Genomic DNA, 23240 nt, shown 5'->3' on the forward strand with positions numbered 1-23240 from the left:
TATGTGTAGGTACATTATATTCGTAGAACCACTGAGAGTTAGAGATGGTTCGATAATCACCCATCCCAGCAGACAATAATGGTGGGTTTTGGTAGAAGAACCCCAATGGTAAGATACTGATGTCTTCCCTACTCAAGTGCCTTGAACCGCCCCTATCTAGAAAAGTTTTCACTAGTAGGGAGGATCCAAAGTTCAACACCACACAATCCCCTCTGCTCAAATTTGGTGATTACCCAATCCAAGAGATTCTGCAAATCATTTTAAATTTGTGGAATAAGTGGCTACCCAGCCCAGTTTTGTTGTTTAAGAAGTGTAAGGCCTTGTTCCTAAGCGAGACCCAATCCTCCCCACTTCCGTGTTGTGGTGGGGGTACGTTAGATAGTAGAATAGTGTAGGGTGTGGCGGCAGGAGGTAGATTAAGATAATCATTTTGATTAGCCATGCCATGCCCTGCCCCTGTTGTTGCCCCCAGTTAATTCCCTCGTGTAGATAGTCTTTGAAATACTAGTGGGTATACTTCTAGAATTCATAAGCGGGGGTGGGGCTACTGTATTGGTGCTTGGACCAGCTGTGTTGTTAGTGATATTTGCTGGCAAAGGTAATGTTCTGCTAGAATGAGTTGCCCCGCTACCAACTGCTTTGGGGGAAGCGGGACTTGGAGAGGAAAGTTGTTGCTCAATTTTATCTAATCTTGAATTGATGTCAGACAACTTGGTAAATAGAGGATTGAGCAACACTAACAGTTTTTCTTCCAATTTGACTAGGAATCGAGCTTCAAAGTCACATAACGCCACGCTAAATGGAATCTGTACACTGGTCCCTAATGCGCTGGATATACTAATATCTAAAGCTCCTTGGGAGCTGCCCTTAGTGGCAAGCGCCACCCCTCTGGTCTTCGCCCCCTCTGGTTTTAGCCACTTTGTTAGCCTGCATAGTTGTAAGGGGCAAACCACCCGCCTTCCGTTTTTTTGCAGCAACTGCTGGGGCACCCTCCCCACCCCTTGCCTGTGATGTTCGTTGATTACGAGTGAGAATCTTAACTGGTGACGGGAGTTTGGAAGGGGACACACTAGCGTGAATGGGGGGGGGATCAGGTGGCAAAATTGTGGGAGATGGGAGGCCCTCGGGGGGCACGCATTCAAGGGGTGGATCTGTAGTCAGCAAAGGGCCAGTGGTAAGAGCTTCAGAGGAGGCTAGTCGAGGCATCAAGTGTGCCTACAACACCTAGCCCCCCTACCCCCTTGCGACTCCCCTTGCTCATGGTTAATGACTAATAGGGAAGTGCTAAGACCTCAGATGAATTAACAGATAGACAACAATAATAGTTACTGTCCATAAACACTAACTTAGCTCATTAACAGCATCCAATGTCCAATGAAAGGGGGTGGCCCTGTCCTGTCTCCTCCTGGCTAAGACGGGGACGTACTGCACACTAAGGCAGCCGTCTCCTAAGCCAATCGGAGTTAGGAAGGGCCAGGTCTGGAAAGGAGAAAGAGGTACCGAGGAGTGGGGGACTTGTGGCTCCTCCGGCGAAAACCGCTGCCGCAGAAACGGCGAGGAGCCGTCCTTTGATGACGTCGGGGGAAAAGCCACTACGCTGCGGCCCGTCTCCGGTGAGAATGACATCAGCTAACGCCCAACCTCCAGGGAAGAGGGGGCGTTCGAGGACGAGTCCATGACCCGACGCCTGTCCAGGGCCGTAGGGTCCGCAAAGTGAGGCAGGATGTCATCGTCGTCCAGCGCAAAAGACGACGCCGGACAGGTCTCCTCCACACCACACAGAGCAGGAGACCAGGGCTGGGCCGGAGCCGAGGCGGCTAAGGGACGGCACAAACTCGACCTCCGATGAGGCAGCCACCTGCGTGGAGGGAAGAGAGGGACCCGGGAGCTTTAGCAGGGTGTGCCACCGCTTAGGTCGTGGGACAAAGTCAAAAGCTGACTTTAAATCTACGAAAGCAGCATAAATAGAGCCTCTCCCTAGAGTTACAGTGCGCCAATATATAAGAATGAACTTTAAAACCTGGTCCACATTGCTGATGCATTGCCGTAACCCCGCTTGCAAATCAGAAAGGATATCCTCCATCCATGCCTGGATTCTACATAACACCACCCGGGCTGAGACTTTTTGGATGCAGTCAATCAGGCTTATAGGCCTGTAATTGCCCGATATCGAACTATCACCCTTTTTGTTGATCGGTATAGTTACTGGTCCTGCCCAGGAGCTAGGTAATAATGCCCCTTTAGCTATGGCGCTCAACAAAAGTTGAATATACAGTGCCCAGGAATCAAGATTGAATAGAAACAGGTCCGCAGAGATACAATCTAGCCCGGGAGCCCTGCCTTTCGGAACCTGGAGGAGAGCCATTTCAACTTCTTTTTTAGTTATATATATATAGCGGGAATAGGAGACGGCATTACAAAAGTATCTTGAACTGATGGACCGCATGCAAACTGATCTTTGTAATGGAGAAACCACTGATCAGGCGCCACATTATTCATTGGAATTTTACTTGACTCCCCACTCCCCCATTTCACCAAATGCCAGAAAGCAGTCATATCTGTCCTGCTACATGCTTTAAGCAGGTCCGCCCAGTGTGCTTCGTCCCAGTCCCTCTTGGCCTGGGATTGAGCTATCTTACAGGCCGACCTTTTCACTCTAATCAAACTACCGTCTTTACTCCTGATCGCAGCCGCTAAAGATCTATAAGCAGCACGGCAGGTTGAATTATACCATGGAGCAGTTTTCTGGCATGATTGTTTGGATAATTTTTTGGTTTGGTAATAAGGAAGCGTTTAAGATCACTAAAGCGGTTCATGAACCTGTGCAGCTCTGGAGATGGGTACGTCGTGGGCAGCATCAGCCTGAAGGGTCGCTATAGCATTAGTTACCATTGTACAGACCCTCCAGCTTATCGCGATTTGCAAAAAAATTGCAAAATCGGCCGATCCGTGCAAATGCCGCGATATTTACAAAAACGGCCGCGAAATCCGCCGTTTTTGTAGTCAGTCAGCAGCAACGTCTCCTTTCCATCCGGTTTGGCGGTTGTCCAGAGTGCAGTTATCTTTAGAATGTGTAGCCTTTGATTGTTTAACGCATCCTTGGGCACTCCATACAAACCGGATGCATGAAATGGGCGTTTGATGTGTTGGATCCGGTGAGGTTTTTTTTCTCCAGTTTAGGCCCCGCGCACTCTACGGCTATCATCAGGGTGAGGTCACAGGAGGAGAGGCCCTCGGCCTGAAAACTCGAGGGCCCCGCTAATCCCCTCATTACGGCTCCCGTAATCCACCGTGACAATGACATGTTGATGGCCCTTCTCCGAGAGGGGCTACGGGGCTCTCTCGGCAGGAGGCGCGCCTCGCCCTGGCAGGAATCTGTCCTCGCGGATTAGAGACTGCTCCAGCCCGGTGACTGCTGGAAGATGGAGGAAGGAGCGTCTGAAGGGGGGGACGGAGAGAGAGAAGAGAAAGAAAGAGAGACAGGGAGGGAGGAAGAGAGACACGGAGAGGGAGAGAGAGAGAGAGAGAGAGAGAGAGAGAGAGAGGGAGGAGGGAGGAAGAGAGAGGGAGAGGGAGAGAGAGAGGGGAGTCGGGAGGTCTGCAGGAGGACAGACAGGGAGAGGGGAGAGGAGCTGGAGGAGTAACAGAGAGATTAGAAACTAGAGGAAGGAACATCTGAACGGGGGAACGGAGAGAGAGAAGGGAGAGAGAGAAGAGAAAGAAAGAGAGACAGGGAGGGAGGAAGAGAGACAGGGAGAGGTCGAGTTATCTTTAGAACGCGTAGCCTTTGATTGTTTAATGCCAGATCAAGTTAATCGATATTAGAAACCATTAAGATATTGTTTTCTCTGCAAACAGCTCTACAAATTCTTCTTCAGCTTTCCTTTTCGAGCGCTAAGCTGCCAGCTGTCTCTTCTGCCCTGTGAGTTGTCACTTTAGACCTACTTCACTCTACAGCAGCACTCGGTCACTTGCCACACCTTACACCTGAGAGATTGCGCAGCTTCATGCTGGTATTTCTTAAGTCCACAAACCATTGCTTTTTCATGCACGTTACAGCTTTGATACCCAGGCTTTGAGAGGTCTACTCCTACACAGGAACCTAGACTTGTGACCACTGATAGTGTAAGATAGTGTCAGTTTTTTTTGTCGGTTACCCATGCCGTTTTCTCCAACGGCAGTGTAAAGTGTTATAGAAGTCGAATCTTTCTTTAACGTTATCAGTGTCTTTCCCAAGCTACGGCAGGGAGAAGCACTGTCCTTGCTTGCTACCAAAAATGGACCTGCGGCTCGAGACTGTTTATGATCCCTTGTCTGCAGTTCCGGGGGGAGGGCTGCTCCCAGCTGCGAGTACGTTTGTTAGCCAGACCCTCCAGCTTATCGCGATTTCGTGATTTGCAAAAAAATCGCGAAATCGGCCGATCCGTGCAAACGCCTGCAAGGAACACGGCACAACTCACAGCAAGAAGGGAGAGAATGCTTTTCGAGGGAAACAAAGTGTCTACATTGTAATTAAACCAAATATACATAGCTTCATGTTGTTAAATAACTAAAAAAGCTAAGATATCTGTGTTTGTTGTAGGAAAAATGGCCAAATAAAATGCCGCAAAATTGCCGCTAAATTTCCATATTTGTGCCGCTAAATTTACATTTTTGTGCCACTAAATGTGCGAATCCATGCCGCTATATCCTGGGGGGTCTGATTGTACTCATTTGGTTCAGATCGACGTTATTCGCCACATTTGGCCATTTAAGTCGGCGAGTATCATTTGTTGAGATAACTTCCACAAAATCAGCACGTGGTAATCCTCCTTCACCTTGGTTGGGGAACCTATCCAGCAAGGAGAGAAGGAGAGGATTATGATCCCTTTCCAAGCGACAGTGGACCTTCATGTCTAACAGATAAGTCCATAGCTCCTTATTAATAATAATGTAGTCTATACGACTTGTGCGTTGACCACTAATATAGGTCGGCTGCCACTTTTTATCTGACATGGTACGCCCATTTACAGCTCTTGCCCCATGTTCCAAGCAAAGTACTTTTAATTGGAGTGCTGAGCTCATCCACCTTTTTATTGGCGTAAGCTCAAGGGCGGGGATCGACCATTTTTCATCCTCTTCTGCACGAAAGTTCATATCTTGGAAGTTCAGGGGTTCAAAAGTGCAATTAAAATCTCCGGATAGTATTATGTTGTTTTGGCCCCTCTGGTTAGTTAAAAAATCATCAAGCAGTGCTATAGTGTTTGAGGACTTCCCTCCTTGCAGCCCCCTGGAATAAATGTTAATATATAAAAAGTCAGGAAGGTTACCCTTGTAAAACCTGATAATAAGAATATCACTGGAGTCAATGTAAATTTCCTCTAGCTTATACTGTAGACACTGCCTGACCCAAATTGTCAGGCCCCCTTTGGGTCTACCCCGCTCTCCCTGTTCCACTCTTTTATGGAAATTAATGTAACCTGGGCGGAATACCTGGTCCACTGCCCAAGTCTCTTGAAAGGACAAAACATCTTGTTCCTCAATAAATGAAGACCAATCAGATGCAGTTTTGCTAATGAGGCCAGCTATATTCCAGGAAGCCATTTTTAAGCCAACACAATTATATATAGGGTCACTAGTTCTTGGTTAGAGGCAAGGGTCACACAAAGTCACCAGGGGTGTCTGTTTCCGTTGTTTGGGAGTGCCATTATCCACTGCCCTGCTCTGTCCAGATGAGCCCAAATTATTACACTGTAATGGCCAACAAATAACATAGGAAGGAGAAGAATCTCTCGTTGTAGGGGAGAAGACTAAGTCGCCCCCACCTTGGGTATCCAATGAGGATGGAGTCTTTTCCCTAAAAAATGGACAACCCAGTCAATCTAGGTCTTCCAAATTGGACAATACGTTAAAACTGTTATGTGTAGGTACATTATATTCGTAGAACCACTGAGAGTTAGAGATGGTTCGATAATCACCCATCCCAGCAGACAATAATGGTGGGTTTTGGTAGAAGAACCCCAATGGTAAGATACTGATGTCTTCCCTACTCAAGTGCCTTGAACCGCCCCTATCTAGAAAAGTTTTCACTAGTAGGGAGGATCCAAAGTTCAACACCACACAATCCCCTCTGCTCAAATTTGGTGATTACCCAATCCAAGAGATTCTGCAAATCATTTTAAATTTGTGGAATAAGTGGCTACCCAGCCCAGTTTTGTTGTTTAAGAAGTGTAAGGCCTTGTTCCTAAGCGAGACCCAATCCTCCCCACTTCCGTGTTGTGGTGGGGGTACGTTAGATAGTAGAATAGTGTAGGGTGTGGCGGCAGGAGGTAGATTAAGATAATCATTTTGATTAGCCATGCCATGCCCTGCCCCTGTTGTTGCCCCCAGTTAATTCCCTCGTGTAGATAGTCTTTGAAATACTAGTGGGTATACTTCTAGAATTCATAAGCGGGGGTGGGGCTACTGTATTGGTGCTTGGACCAGCTGTGTTGTTAGTGATATTTGCTGGCAAAGGTAATGTTCTGCTAGAATGAGTTGCCCCGCTACCAACTGCTTTGGGGGAAGCGGGACTTGGAGAGGAAAGTTGTTGCTCAATTTTATCTAATCTTGAATTGATGTCAGACAACTTGGTAAATAGAGGATTGAGCAACACTAACAGTTTTTCTTCCAATTTGACTAGGAATCGAGCTTCAAAGTCACATAACGCCACGCTAAATGGAATCTGTACACTGGTCCCTAATGCGCTGGATATACTAATATCTAAAGCTCCTTGGGAGCTGCCCTTAGTGGCAAGCGCCACCCCTCTGGTCTTCGCCCCCTCTGGTTTTAGCCACTTTGTTAGCCTGCATAGTTGTAAGGGGCAAACCACCCGCCTTCCGTTTTTTTGCAGCAACTGCTGGGGCACCCTCCCCACCCCTTGCCTGTGATGTTCGTTGATTACGAGTGAGAATCTTAACTGGTGACGGGAGTTTGGAAGGGGACACACTAGCGTGAATGGGGGGGGATCAGGTGGCAAAATTGTGGGAGATGGGAGGCCCTCGGGGGGCACGCATTCAAGGGGTGGATCTGTAGTCAGCAAAGGGCCAGTGGTAAGAGCTTCAGAGGAGGCTAGTCGAGGCATCAAGTGTGCCTACAACACCTAGCCCCCCTACCCCCTTGCGACTCCCCTTGCTCATGGTTAATGACTAATAGGGAAGTGCTAAGACCTCAGATGAATTAACAGATAGACAACAATAATAGTTACTGTCCATAAACACTAACTTAGCTCATTAACAGCATCCAATGTCCAATGAAAGGGGGTGGCCCTGTCCTGTCTCCTCCTGGCTAAGACGGGGACGTACGGGCCCGCCCTTGGCAAGCCTGTGCGCGTCCCGTGCTGCGGGAGGCTCTGGTCGAATTTAAGCGCCTCCTGGCACTTGTGGATGACGTGAATTATACCCGCCGATGGAGGCTGCTGGGAAATGCAGTCCCTCTCCCTCAAAGCCCTCGTCCAGTCCAGCGGGATGGGCTCTGTGTCAGCAGCATTGGAGGTAGCGTCCCGTACCCCAAAGAAGAGTTTACAGGTAGGTCGGGAAGTTTAGCACACAGGCACCAAAAAAGAACAATGAAGGTACTATATTAATCTCTTAGTTTTCATTTTGCTTCTGTTGTGTGGATGCATTTCTGGCAAATAATTGACTGGATGAAATGCAAACATTGCTGTAAAGTCCTTACGATCTGCTTCTGTTGTGTGAAGAGTAAGAACCATATAAGTCATGTGTATAAACATTGTGCATTCTCCAGCTTCTGCACTATTAATAGGACCTAGTTACACCATGTGGCTGGAGGAGCAGATATCTTGGTTTACACAAGTAAAAATTCACACACCGCCAACCTTGAGTAAGGTAAAGTGGTGAGGGGAGGCCTCCAACCTATTCCATAGTCTCTAGGGTGATAAAATATTGTCTAGTGGGATCATGCTTTCAAAATTATACCTACAGAATTTGCTGGATAATAAAAGAGTGAAATTAATTTTCTTTCCATAAAGGAACATAACTGAACTATTTATATTTTTGTAGGATAAATATATATTGGCAAAGGATAAGCAAGGTGGAACCGCGCACATGTACAAAAAATGGTTTTGCAATATGAATTTGGAATTAATTGAGCTATCCAAGGCATGTGAGGCAAATTCATAATCCACACAAAAAAACCTAAGGAACTAAATCTGGAAGTATCAACAAACAGTTTTGTCTATCTACTTCATGCTTTTTTAATCCCAAACAGAGAGAGGCACAGTGATTTAGCCTCATGTTATTCCAGACATATATAGAGCGATTCAACCACTAATAATTTATGTTGGCGATCAGTTTTCAAGATTTTGATGTTATGCTACAACTCTTTAGAGCATGCTGTAAAGGTAGTATGTAACTGACTCCAAGACGGCCATTGATGGGCCATTACTTCACCAACGTTTACTTTTACTATCGAGCAGAAATAACAAAATTATAACGATTAATTGGGAAAAGTGTGACAAAAAAATGCATCCTCATACTACAAGTAAGGCACGGTATTCACCTCTCAGCCTCCTCTCGTTCCTGTCTCTCCTGTTCTTCCTGCTCCTTCTGCAAGCGCGCATGACGCCTCTTCTCTGTCAAAATCTTTGCAGCTTCCTCAGCATCGGTCGTTCCTGCGGTCAGCTTTCCTGTGGGTGAATTACCAGCTATTTCAGTAAACAGACCACAAAATACAAAATGGTGACAGTTTTTCCAGGATTACATCTTAAAAACTATTTCCTATCTGAGAGTAGCGGGTGTTCAATGGCAGCAGGGTCGCCTTAGTATATTTGCTGACAGAAGAGGATTTCTCGAACTAGCAGCCTGCTGGTAGGAGTGTACCAGGCAGTAATAACAGGACTACCACCACTTGCAAGTGTTCTGTGTTACATATAAACCCATCATGGAATGTAACCATTATGAGAAAAAGAGAGGGAAAATACCAAGTAAATGATTACTATCGCAATAAAAGAATATCAATCAAAACATACTAACTTGAAAAATTCAGATTTTGTTAGACAAATACTTTTTGGGGGGCACAAAGGGATGGCGCCATCATTTTGGCAGAACACATGCAAAAGCTGTTGGCAAACTATGGGTGTTTGTTTTCAGTGAAAATCTCTAGCTTCCCTTCCCAAAGACACAAACAAGACTCACAGAAGGACATATCACAAAGCAAGTCCAAAGGAGAAACACTATTAATGAAAAGAACCGGAAAATGTTAAAGAAGGGTGGTTGGAGAGATGGGGAGGCTGGACAGTTATAAGCAAATGGGACTGCACACCATTAAAATAAAGTCAGTGTACAATGAACATGAGTGGAACCACGCCCACGCCTCAACAAACATTTCCAAAGTAAATCATTGACTAGAACAACAATGTTTTGAACAAATAAAGGAGCACATGGAAGAAATGCGTTACTTACATGTAACTGCAGTTATCCAGTATTGGTGTCTTTCATAGATTCACATGCCTGAATCATTCCCCGTCGTCGAGACGGGAGTCTCCGGTACATAGAAAAGGAATGTCCTATAGACATACATAGAGAATAGTAGGCCTAAAGGCCTCAGCTTAGTAACATATCCATGTCATTTTGTAAAAAGGACCAAACTCTAAACAAGAGCCAATCAGCTATCACCTCCCTCTAGAACCTTCCTGGCAGGAGCCTCAGTCCCTCAGATTTTCATACGCACTAAGCTAAGTAGGCGTGACACAGAGAGTTAGGTGAGTCCTTCCAGGGGAGGCGGGAGGGTTGCATGTGAATCTATGAAATACACCAATACTGGATAACTGCAGTTACAGGTAAGTAACGCATTTCTTATCCAGTATTATGGGTGTATTTCATAGATTCACATGCCTGAATCAGAGTAGCAAGCAATGCAGAGTGCACATTTCTGATGGAACAGCATATACTATTCCTTAGATAATACACATCATGCGAGCATGAACCATCATTAGACATTCACAATAAGTATTAGTAAAGAAATGTGCATACCAGAGTAGGATGGAGGGACGGAGGAAGGCTCACCTTACTGAAATATATAGCTGAACACTGCTTGTCCCACTACTGCATCCTTCCTCAGCTCCGTATCCAGGCAGTAGTGCCTAGTGAATGTATGCGGCGACTTCCATGTTGCCGCCCTGTAAATGCCAATGACTGGCGCCCCTGCAAAGAGGGCCATAGAAGTGGACATAGCTCTCGTGGAGTGCGCTCTCACTTTGGAATGCAATGGCTGTCCAGCTTGGTCATGACAGAAAGCAATGGCTGCAGAAATCCATCTGGAGATGCTCTGCTTGGTAAGTGGTAGACCTTTCCTAGGTCTGCTGTAAGCTACGAAGAGCTGGTTAGATTTCCTGAATGTTTTCGTTTTGCCAATGTAAAACTTCAAGCATTGTTGAGATCCTTAGAATGCAGCGATCTGTCAGTTGCCATGCTTGGGTTTGGAAAGAAGGAACGCAGAACCACAGGTTCATTTAGGTGGATGTCCGACGGGACTTTTGGGATAAACCTAGGATTGGTTCTCAGGATTACTCTGTCGTTTTTAAAACTGTAGAAAAGGATCCTGGATTGAAAACGCCTGTAGCTCACTGACCCTCCTTGCAGATGCGAGCGCCAGGAGGAGTGCTGTTTTCCACGAGACATACTTCAGGTCAGCTCTGTGTACTGGTTCGAACGGATGTTTCATGAGCTGGTTAAGAACCGCATTGAGATGCCAGGCAGGTGGCAACACACTTACTGGCGGGAAAGATCTGTATAATCCTTTTAGAAATTGCTTAATCGACCTGCTTGACCAGAGAGATTGACTTGTTGAAGTTCTTTTATAACGAGATATTGCTGCTAAGTGTACTTTAATGGAGGAGTGGGCTAGGCCCTACTGTGCCAGATGTAATAGAGAAGGTAAGATTTGCTCCGGTGAGGAGGAGAAAAGCGGAATGCTTTGATCTGCACACCAAACACAAAAGCGCTTCTATTTCAGGGAATAAGTTTTGGTCGTTCTATCTGCTCTTGCTCTGGCAAGAATGTCCCTACAGTCTTGTGGAATATTCAGATTGTGGAACTCTCGGAACTCAGGAGCCCGGTAGCTAACCTGAGAGACTTCAGATCCGGATGTTGTTCATTGTGAGCAGAGATGGATACTGCCGCAGGTGGATCGGCGGCTCCAGGGATAGACGGTGGAGCTCTGAACTAATGTTGCCTCGGCCAAGTTGGGGCTATTAAAATTAGAGTACAAGGCTCCACCAAAACTTTCCTGAGGACTCTAGGAAGCCTTGGGAATGGCGGAAAGGCGTACGCAAAGACGCTTACGCCATGCGATGGAAAATGCATTCCCTACAGACCCTGACTGGGGATGCCAACCTGCGAAGTGTGGGCATTTGGCGTTCATTCTCATCGCAAATAGATCGATTTGCGGCGTGTCCCATCTGGAGAAGATCTGGTCGATAATTTGTTGATCTAGCTCCCACTTGTGTGCCGATGTTTTCTGCATGTTCAACGCGTCAGCGAGCACATTGTCCGAGCCTGGGACATATTCCGCCCTTAGGGTTACATTGTGGAGTATGAGCCAATTCCAGATTTTTTTGCGACTCGCGAGAGAGTGTCGGCGAGCGTGTCCCTCCCTGTTTGTTGAGGTAGTGCATAGTCTTGGTGTTGTCTGTCCGGACGAGCACCAGGGAATATTTGATTCTTGGCAGGAAAACATGAAGGGCCAGGAAGACCGCCCGCAATTCGCACAGATTGATATGTAGTTTCTTCTCCATAGGAGACCACTACCCGCTTATCTGTAGCTCTTGCAGAAAAGCTTCCCAGCCTTCCAAGGAGGTGCCTGTTGTGGCAATATGAGGAGTAGCCGGAAGCAGGAATGACAAGCCATGAGACAGGTTTTGAGATGACATCCACCATTGAAGGGCTCCGACCATCTGAGGATTCACTTTTATGTGGCCTTCGAATGACCCTGTGCATTGGACCCACTGCTTTGAGAGTGCCTCCTGTAGATTCCTCATTCGTAGTCGACAGTGAGGAATCAGGAGGATACACGCTGACATCATCCCCAGGAGGGATTTGAAGAGGCAGACTGTCAAGACTTTCTTAGAGGCTACTATAGCAGCAAGTGCAAGGGGCTTGTTCATCCTCTCTCTGGATGGGGAAGCTTTTGCCGACTGTGTGTCCAGGGTTGTACCTAGGAAACTGATGCACTGAGAAGGTTGCAGGACCGATTTTTCCTGATTGAGGGTGAGACCCAAGCAATCGAAAAGCTTTAAACAGGCGTTGGAAGACCTGGACGCGTCTTTTAAGGATGAAGCCTTGACCAGCCAGTCATTTAGATACGGAAAGACTTGGTGATGGCACTGTCTGAGATATGCCGCCACCGTGGTATGACATTTCGTGAATATGCGCGGTGCAGACTTGAGCCCGAAGGGCAAAACGCAAAACTGCAAGTGTCTGCCCGCTACTGCAAATCTCAAGTACCTTTTTGTGATTCCTGTGAATTGGGATATGGAAGTAAGCGTCCTGTATGTCTACGGACGCCCTAAAATCCTGCTCTTACAGTAGTCGCAAGACCACCTGGATCGTTACCATGCGAAACGACTGCTTCTTAGGAATTTGTTGAGGGCCCTGAGGTCCAAGATTGGTCTCCACTTCTTGTCTTTTTTCTGGATCAGAAGAAGCGGGAATAAAACTCTTTTCCCTTCCGAGATAGAGGTACTCTCCCTACTGCTCCTATCTGCAGCATAATCGAGATCTGTCATAGAAGCAGGTGTAGATTTTTGTCATTTCCGCTGTCCTTTACCTTGAAATGACCACCTCCCAAAAGAGGATTGCTTGTTTTGCTGTTGTTGGTGCTGTTGGTATTGCGGTCTACTCTGGCCTGAAGAGCAGGAAGACTTGTATTGATAATTTCCTCTGTAGGAAGACTGTCCTCTTCCTCTATTTCTACCAAAGGACTGGTTCTTATACTGAAGAGTGCCCAAAGCTCTCGCAGTGTCTGCTTCGTCAATTTTTTGTGCCAAATAGTAATTGACTATCATATGGCATGTCCAAAATCTTTGTTTGCACCTCAGGACTTAAAGAGGTTGCCTTTAGCCATCCTTGGAGCCGCAAGACTGCTGCTCCAGCCAACTGGCGGAACCCTGTCATAGCGATATCCATCGCGCAGTCTATAGTTTCTGACGCCGATGCTTCACCATCTAGCAGAATCCTTTTTACTGCCTCTTTGGATGAATTTGGCAATTCCGACAGGTATGGGGCTATGTGTGCCCACAATTGTCCATGATAGGGTCCCAAGAGCGCTAGAGCGTTCACAGCCTTTACCGTCATTGCCGACATTGAGGAAAACCTGTCCCAATGTTGTCCACTCTTTTTCCTTTTCAGGAGGAAGCGACAAATAGGCCGAAGGATTCCTGGAGTTCTTCTAGGCCGCCTGTGTCACTACGGAGTCCGGCTTAGGATGTCCTGTTAAACACGCCGGTGATGTATCTGGCGCCTATACTTCTTATCCAACTGAGGGATCACTGGTGATACAGAGTAGCGGTTCTGTATGACCCTTACCCCTTCTGACTATAGGTAATTGATAATCGGTATTGACCTTACTGCCTTCTTGAGAGGTTCTTTGAAGTCATACAAGAAGCAGGCCTGTTCTTGAGAGGTCATTGAGATCTTAAAACGTTGAGCAGCCCTCTCTACCACATTATAAGAAATTCCAGAATTGGCGGATTTTCCCTCGTAGATCGCCGTCATAGACTATGCCGTCGTAGACGAGCAGTCATAGATGAGGCCGTCATAGACGACGCCATAGACAATCCGTCGTAGACAAGGCCGCCGACGCCGTCGTAGACTAGCCTTTGTAGATGAGGCCATCATAGACGAGGCCGTCGTAGATGAGGCCGTCGTAGACTAAGCCATCATAGACGAGGCCATCGTAGACGAGGCCATTCTATACTATGCCCTTGTCAACGCCGTAGACAGGCCGTCATAGACGAGCAGTCGTAGATGAGGCCATCGTAGACGAGGCCCTCGTCGATGCCGTAGACGAGCAGTCATAGACCAGCAGTCATAGACCAGCAGTCATAGACCAGCAGTCATATACCAGCAGTCATATACCAGCAGTCATATACCAGCAGTCATATACCAGCAGTCATATACCAGCAGTCATATACCAGCAGTCATATACCAGCAGACAGACGAGGCCGTCGTCGACGCTCTCGTCGTCGTCGACCACGCTCTCGTCGTCGACGAGGCCATCGTAGACGAGGCCATTGTAGACGAGGCCATCGTAGACGAGGCCATCGTAGATGAGGCCATCGTCGACGCCGTAGACAGGCCGTCGTAGCCGAGTAGCCATCGATAAGGCAGTCGTCGACAACGTCGTCGTAGACGAGCCGTCGTAGATGAGCCATCGTAGATGAGGCCATCGTAGACGAGGCCATCGTAGACGAAGAGGCTGTAATAGGCAATGATGATGGTTTTTTCCGTCGACGATCCATCCTGTTGACGATGTTGGCTTCTTAGTCTTTACCTCAGGAGGTATAGAATACGCCCTTTCTGAAGGGTCCCATGATCAGAGGAGGTGATTATGACGGCTCAGAAGTCGTCTTTTTTATATGATTTTTCTCCAAAAGCAAGTCCTTTACTCTCCTTTACCACAGAGTGAGGAGATTTTGAGGGACTGCGCCCAGAAGACCCATGAGTGGTCTTTTTGAGGGCCTTCTCATGACGTCCCCCTGAGGAATCAGTCTGAGGAGATTCTCTTCTCTTTTGAGGTCTCCTAGACGTTGAGGGCAACGCCTCATCACAGTAACTGGAGAAAATAAAAAACCTCTTTTCTGGTCGTAACCATATCAAAAGTCGCCCTTCACGACCTCTCAAAAACGTACTTGAGAAAGTGCGACATACCTTGCAGTCTTTGGCCTGCCGTATAGACAGAAAATGCGGTCAGTGTGAGAAACAGAGCAGAGCAACTTCTTGGAACAAGAAGCACAGGCTCTAAAATAAAATTCTTTCTTCTATAAAAAATTTATTTGAAGATAATCCATAGTAGAAAAGCAAAGTTATTTAATGAAGTGAAAATAAACACAGAATCTGAGCAGAGCTCAGAGGCGACTCCCTTAGCACAACGTGCGGTAGAAAATCTGAGGGACTGAGGCTCCTGCCAGGAAGGTTCTAGAGGGAGGTGATAGCTGATTGGCTCTTGTTTAGAGATTGGTCCTTTTTACAAAAGGACATGGATATGTTACTAAGGTGAGGCCTTTAGGCCTACTATTCTCTATGTAGGTCTATAGGACATTACTTTTCTATGTACCGGAGACTCCCGTCTCGACGACGGGGAATGATTCAGGCATGTGAATCTATGAAAGACACCCATAATACTGGATAACTGATGTCACTTTTGTATAGCATACAGGCACCCAACAAAAAGTCATGCTGAAAATTGAAACAAGCTGAAAAAAATGTGGTTGTTTAAAGATTACTTCAATTTGAACTCTGTCTGAGCAGTCTTTGCTAAGAAATGCTGTTTATGTGTTAAAACGGTAAATAGAAATAATTTCAGTTTGGGGTAAACACATGCAGAGGCAGATGAAGGGCTTTATAAGTGGCGAGTCAGACATTAACCATTACAAACGCAAAGAGAGGTTTATAAGCATGCAGGTGTAAGAGGCAAATGGATGAGGGGTATGGAAGGAGGTAAGTGGATGTTTACAATGCATCATTCCATGGGCCTGTCCTCAGCAGCAGGTGGGCTTTTAAGGCTGTGGTGAATGATGGGAGAGAGGAAGGTAGCTGCAGATGGACAGGCTAAACATTCCAGTGACTAGCTCTTAACAAGCTGCAGTGCTGATTTTAGATGAGGTAGAAGTTGGTTAGGGAATAAATCACAGATGGCGGGTGGGCATGGGGATCTGGCAAGTGTTTGATTGAGGTATGTAGAGGAAGTGCCAAGAATCAAAGATCTGTAAAGGGTTCAGTGCTTCATAGGCAGCTGGCTGGTATGATGTTCACAAGGGGTACTGGGAGTACCAAGAAAAAGCAGAAGGGTTTGGATGGCAATATTCATAACTTTACCCAAGGAAGAGAGAGAATGTTAGAGAAGACTTCCCAAAAGTCCGCTGAAACAGCTGACTGTGCTAATGAGGGATACTGATGAGGATTTTGGTTGTGTGGACAAGAAAAGGAAAGCGGATTTTGTGTATTTTTGATACTTGAAATCTAAGATCCATATTCGAGTGACAAAGGGTTCCAACTGTAAACTGAATGTAAGGTTCACAGTGAGGGTGTGGTGGATGGAGGGGAAAGTGGAGAGATCCATTTAGAGTGCTACCGGGCCAAAGATGCAGGGAAATATATTATCCCTCTATTGGGAGAGGTCATAGTCATAGTCATAGTCTTCTATTGAGCGCACACATCACCCGGAGTGGTTTCAAAGCACAACTTAACTGGAAGCCTTCTATTGCTAGACAGTTACAGTATGAAACAAGAATCTGGAGGTGGTGAGATGATCAGGAAAGATAACATAATCGAGTAGGTGTGGCAGGATCGTTTTTTCTAGCAGATGAACTGATCAGATTTTGTGTCAATGATAAATGTGGCCTACTAACGCGGCCTTGGAATACATCCACACAGTTACTACACACCGTAAGCTAGTCACTAGGCTCTATTCATTATCCATGGGGGCTACACCTACTAATGCCAAACTGGTGCGAGGTGCCTGGTGGGCGGACCTGCTACACAGCCCTACACCTGAGAAATGGGAGTACTGTTGCACACAAACAGAAAAACTCTCCCCTGATTACAGACTCAGATAAATACACTTCAAATTCCTCCATAGGTTGTACCGCACTCCAATTGCATTGCACAGGATGGGCCTCATCACAGATGAACGCTGCCAACGCTGCGCGGCGCTTAGCGCCTCGTTTATACACTTAGAGTGGGTCTGCCCCAAAGTGGCAGCCTACTGGCATGAAGTGTGCGTGACCATTAGTGCTATCACATCGAACACCCTCACACCTTCTCCGCTTGCTTGGCAACGTCCAGGATGTGCCTGGTGGCAATGCTGCTGGTTCTGGCCAGGCGTAGAGTGGTGATACACTGGGGGCGAACACCGGCACCAACACTCAAACTCTGGCTTGCAGACGCGGCATATTGTCAGACACAACTGACAGAATTTTGGAACCTTATGCCGAGCGCTAGTAGACCGCAAGAATTTGGGGGCCTCTGGTTACATACCTACATAGCCTAGCAGGTGACATCTCAGGTCACGATGCCCCCATAAATGACCCGGAGCCCACACCTGCGCGGGCGATAGATAACTAAAGTGGGGACACGTGGGCAATCTACATGTATGTTCACAATGTTGTTCCTGTTTGCCTCTCTAGAATCACCACCTCTGTCCTTCGTGCCTCGATTCATTTTGTTGTGTATCTCAGCAACATTTCTATTCTGCCAAATTGCCAATGTACCATGAATATGCCTTAAATTCTCTGTAAAGGATTGACGACAATGCTGAACTGTATGTGCTATTGTGCTTTGTTGAAACCTCAATAAAAAAATTTAAAATAAAAAATAAAAAAAAGATAAACGTGGGCCTAAACAAACTCACAAACATTTCTTAAAATACAGGAAAAAATTATCTCATCGAGCATCTCATAGGAGACGATCTTGACAAAGTCAATAGCAGAGCAAATAGATTTAGCTTGCAGAGTTAAAAGTAAACTAAATTTGCTGCCATCTGCATAATAACATTGGTAGCATCTGACTAAAACAGTTGGAGGGTTTGCTCAGAAAACTTTCACATCCTAACACACCTCACATACCTCTGTTACTAAAGCACATCTGAAAAAATGCACTCAAAGCTATAGATCATTACCTTCGCTTGAGTCTGATTTGCTGGCAGGGGAACTTTTCTCTGCCTTGGCAAGCCCCTCAGCATCATGTTCCTGGCTCTTCTGGCTCGAGGATTCTTCCTTTTCTGCCCTCTTTTTCACAGTCTCGTGGCTTAAGCTTGGACGCTGTTTAACAGGTGAAGATGGGAACTGCTTCACACCTTTATTAGACTGCGTGTGAGCCTTTGATACGGTCCTGAGGGTGGTTAAACACAAAACTGAGACGTTGCAGAACAGAGTGAGCAACACTATTTTTTTTACTTTACCAACTGAGGGAGAACCCTCAAAAAATGCAAGGCATTGAAGATCCCCCTAAGAGACCCGACAGATACACCCACCCTGGAGAGGCATAGCTGAGACCAGTGAGCTTAAAGAATATACTAAATGTAAGCAATTCGGTTATTCAGGGTAAATAAGGATTTTATAACAATATTTATACCAAAAGCTATACAAAATGTACTCCCTTCACTAAATTCATTACTAACCTGACCAGTTCATGCCGCACAAGGGACCAATTTTTTTCTTTTCCTTCTTGAGCATCAAAATGTTCCCTCTATCCTGGTTATGCATTTTTCAATCAGCATGTACATTTTAAAAAGAGACCCTCACAATCTTAGAGAAGCATATATAATAAGATACCGCTTTTTTCAGGGTTTCTTTCGTTATTGAAATGGAAAGATGTAAAATAGAGACTGAATTGATTAGCAAAACGGCATGCTTGAAACACACTTGACATACAGTCTGATACTGAGAGAACTACTATCAGAGCTTACTTGCTGATGTTTCTTCGCATCAGATAAAGCAATTAAAAACCACACCATTCACTATTGCCTCATAGATTGCTAGAAATCTTGAAGAAGAAGATGCACCCAATGTTGCCCTAGGAAGCTGCAGAGTAGCGATCCTACTCCAGAGGAGCAGCCATGACAGTAATGCAAATGCAGTGAATCAACAACATAAATTCTCAGCCTGGGGGGGGGAGCACTCTCCTAGAGACCCTGAGATATACTCTTAAGAAAACTGAACAGACAGTTAGCAGCCACATCAGATATCTGTGTCGTTTAGGGCACATTGTTCAGACTTTTTGGAAGGAATGGATGGGAACCCATGCAGAAATGCATTAATGCTCTAATGGAGGCAAAGAAATAATCTACAGTATTTCGTCACACTCATGGCAATCCTCTCAAATTGCAGCAGCCCTGAATTGCCACACTCTGTTGCAGATAAGGGAAAATGGCAATGAGGGCAGGGTGCCCCCTGGGGCTAGTGGGGGGTGCAAGCACAGTCAAGAGGAAACAGAGTGATTGCAAGTTTTGTCGTAGAGTTTCAAGAGAGTGACTGGAAAGTTGGAGCACAAGAGATCAGATACCTCAATCCAACGCATGAATGCTCAGCCCAATATTTAAGCACACGTTTGATTCTCAGGTAAAGTCATGCTTTTATCCTAGGTAAAAAGGCTTGCCGTTTGCAGGAAGAGTTACGAAAATTGGAATAAATTTAGGCAGACTGTTCCAGGGCCCAAATCTATTTTTCATTTCCGCCTTCCAGTCACCCACCTACCAAGGAGGGTGGATATTGCGAAATTATTTCTTCTAAAGATGAACAAGATAAGATTTTAAAGATAACAATGGTAAAAAGTGACTGCATGTATTCCAGTAATAGAGGCACATGGTCTATTTTGATCATGTGCATGTGTTCAGGGTAGGTACACAAACTAGGAGTATTCTATAAGCAGCACTGCAAACACCCACTTGCCCCTTGTTATATTCCTCCACTCCTGAGGGCAACAGGGTTGTGCATTAATCCCGGTTACCACACGTATTACAATTATTGGTGTAACAAATTGGGTTATTGGCTGAGAGGTGTAGAAACCCAATAAAAGCAACAAGCACAATCCCTGTCGTTGTGAACTACAGAAGTCACTAAATAGACTTGTGCTTAATCCTCTTGTAGCTTGGCACAAAAGTAGTCAGGCTTGACTTGAATTTGAGACAAAGTGTAAAGTATTTATCCAGAAAACAACCACAAATAAACTGAATACACAACACAAGAAAAATCCCAAACCAAGAGTAAACTCTAATAAATAAAATGTGACCAAAACAACAGAACAGAAATCTAAATAAGTAAAACCAGAGCTACAGAATTTTAAATTTAAGTAAAAATAGCGCCAAGAAGCAGAAAGCACTAACTGTGGGTATCTGGTCATGCAGGATTGGGACAAGGTCACAAGTTCAGGTCGACCATGTAAGAAAGCAGACCAGGCAGAGGTCCAAGTTGTCCCGCTGATAGAGGTACCTTATGTTCTAGGTGCAAGGTCTGCGCTGTTGCTTTGCATCATCCAGTGTTGATTATGATGAGGCTTTCAGCTGTGTGGTGAGTTTTTGCATCACTCTGAGTCTGTTCCGATAAAGCTTTCAGCTGGGCAGCTAAGTTTTGTGGGAATGGACAAAGCTCGGGATGGTTCCGATGAAGCATTCAGCTGTGTGGTGAGGCTTTGCAGCTCTTATCGTTGACTTGCGCCGGATTTCATGAAACCTTTCATTAAGCCAGGAGGAGTTCTCTCTTATGTGAGTCAAGGATCCAGGACTTGGCAAAGCACCTATTGGAGATCAGGAACTCACTCCAGCAGAGGATCTAGAACTCACTCCAGCAGAGGGCAGCAGGGCTCAGTCAGGTCGTGTTGCCCAGGCATGCCCAGTGACGCAGGCCAGCAGGGCAGTTGCAGGGAAACCTCTGGAACTTGTTTTGTGCCAAACAACAGTTGGAGTCACTCAGGTAAGCCTGGTAACAAGGAGATGGTCCAGTTCCCTTCATCAAGGGAATCCTCAAGCAGTAGGACAGACCTCTGGGGGTCCAGGCAGGCCTCTAGCAGCAGAGCGGTAGTCCTTTTGGGAACAAGGCAGTTCTTCTGGAGTCTTCCACAGGTCCAGGAGTGTACTGAAGAGATGGTCAAGAGGTCCAATATTTATTCCTGGTGCCAACCTTTGGATTGGGGAGGACATTCTTACTACCCCCACATCTACTTCTGTAGAGTTCTTCCCTCCCCCTGCCATGGCTCCAATTAGTCTAGGGTTGAGAAAGGCCACTGACTGGATAATTTACGTGTGTGCTTGAGGCAGCCCTTTGAAATTCAGTGTGGCAGGAAAACGCTCCGTCCCACCCATTCTGGCTAGATGGTCCATCCTGCCAACTTTCAGACCCCCTTTGAATACGCAAAGCCTAACAGCAGGGTCATATGACCCAGGACACTGGCAGCAGACACCAATGGCTAAGACAATAAAATGCCAAAAGTCTAAAAGTGGCATTTTCAAAATTGTGACTCAAAATCAGACCTTACCATTAAAGAGGAATTTACATTATAAATAATTTGAGCGTAAACATTGTTTTCCCATCTGCTCCCAATCAAATTTTAGCACTTAATAAATGTAATAAGAAACCCCAATTTTATCTTAAGGGATAGATAGGCCTAACAGTAGTGAAAAACGAATTTAGGAGTTTTTCACTACCAAGACATGTAAAACCAGAATACACATGCCCTACGCTTTAAACACAACACGCCGTGCCCTCTGGGCTGTTTTGCACATACCTTAGGGACTACTTAGATGTATTAAATAAAGAAAGTTTAGGCCAGACAAAAGGCTTATTTTGCCAGATTGAACTGGCAGTATAAAACTGCACTACAGGTAGCAATAGCATGCATGAGACATGTTTTGAGGTGCTAGTTTAGTGGGTGGCACAATGTGTGTTGCAGGTCCACCAGTAGCATTTAATTTACAGGCCTTGGGTACATGCACTACAGTATACTAGGGACTTACAAGTAAATCAAATATGCAAATTGTGTGTAAGACATGTTTTAACCATGTTTAAAGGAGGCAGCACAAACTCATTGGCACTGGTTAGCAGAGGTAAAGTGCACAGAGTCCTAAAAGCGAACAAAAAGAATTCAAAAAACCAGATGGATGAAGGCAAAAAGTCTAACAATGAGTATTGCAACAAAAAACGAATCCCTGGAGTAAATTTCACCAGGTCAAAACTCCTGTCATTTGTCAAAATTATAGTGCTCAGTAAATACAAAGACAATCAGATTCGTATTAAGTACCAACACCTGCATGTTATACCACGTTATTGTCGAAAAAATCTTAACTAGGTGTTATTGCACTCAATATGTTTTGACCATGCAGAGTCAGATTTTATCGGGAGCGATAGATATCGCACTAATTATCAGTCTGCTCATTAGTGCCAGAACGTCCTTGCCAACAGCATTCCTCAGCGGATTGCTAATTCAGGTTCCCCACATTTGCCATTAAAAGAAATTTTGGTCTAAATGCTGCTACAGTCACTCTAAGGTTAAACCTAAAAAGCACACCGATTTGAAGTACAAAGACCAAACAACTATAATTTGAACTATAACTTGAGACTTTTTATTATCACTTGTGGTAGAAAAGAGAAAATGTTCTTTATTATACCCTGTGTACTATATGAAAAGGTACATACTTGGATGTGGCTGGAGAAGAGGGTCTCTTCGACATGCTCACAGGTGACTCAGCCTTCCGCAGAGGAGAGCTTGTGCCACAAGCTGCCACTGGTGTGGTGGGTCGCTTCTCCTTCTTTACCTTTTCAGGCTAAAATGATAAAAATTAAGTAAATGTTTTTGTATTTCCCTCCTATTGTTTTACTTTCCCTTCTAGATAAACCTAAATCCAGCATAGATGGGTCCCACGCACTCTCACTTCAAAAAGAAACCCAAAGACAACAAACGTCAACAACAGTGAAGGTAGTCCAAAGCCAACCATGAATGTTCAGAAAAAGGAAATGGTCCAAAAACAAAAGTAGAAGTGGTTGGGCGGAGCTCCCTTAAACCAGAGCATGGTTTCCAGAGCAAAAGCATCATGCATTCTACCCATCATTAATATACCGTTTTCATTTAAAACTAACACACCTGTACTGGATCGGGTGAAGTGGCTCCTTTAGCAGCGTCCGTGGGGCTGAAGGCAGGGGCAGACTTCTTTCGCTCTGTGCTTCTTGTGGGAGAAGGCTTGTAGGGGGACTTTAAAGGACTGGCTGGTGCTACACGAGGACAGATATTGGAGACTAAAAGGTTATAGCACAGTATATAGAGGAGTAAGAAATTCAGAGAAGGAAGGTTTGGGGAGGAAAAGAAAATGGCATACTTCATTAGCAAAATAAAAAAAGAACAGGCAAATTGGTGGGTTATTTTGCTAAATATTTATTAAGATACTAGTCTGGCAGTTTCAGGTTTAAGAAAAAAATAACAAAGCAGCTGTGGTGTTTAAAGGATCCCATGCTACTGTGATACACAAAATAAAAGTTAACTTGAGACACAGTGATC

At 45.5% G+C, this 23240-nt stretch overlaps 1 protein-coding gene across 5 annotated transcripts in view; it reads right to left on the reverse strand.

The window, feature by feature from the left end:
- MAP7D2 (MAP7 domain containing 2) overlaps positions 1–23240 on the reverse strand; it is a 507532-nt gene that overhangs the window by 125363 nt on the left and 358929 nt on the right. For 3 of the 5 annotated variants that reach the window (XM_078657904.1, XM_078657902.1, XM_078657903.1), the window contains 4 exons: positions 22830–22957; positions 22385–22512; positions 17875–18086; positions 8539–8665 (listed from right to left, as the gene is read on the reverse strand). In XM_078657904.1, the coding sequence (XP_078514030.1) occupies positions 8539–8665; positions 17875–18086; positions 22385–22512; positions 22830–22957 (595 nt within the window). Of the gene's footprint in view, positions 1–8538; positions 8666–17874; positions 18087–22384; positions 22513–22829; positions 22982–23240 lie in introns of all 5 variants that reach the window. The other 2 variants (XM_078657900.1, XM_078657901.1) reach the window with 1 other exon arrangement.

Source organism: Lissotriton helveticus, chromosome 8 (assembly GCF_964261635.1).
Source record: "Lissotriton helveticus chromosome 8, aLisHel1.1, whole genome shotgun sequence".
Classification (NCBI taxonomy): Eukaryota; Metazoa; Chordata; class Amphibia; order Caudata; family Salamandridae; genus Lissotriton; species Lissotriton helveticus.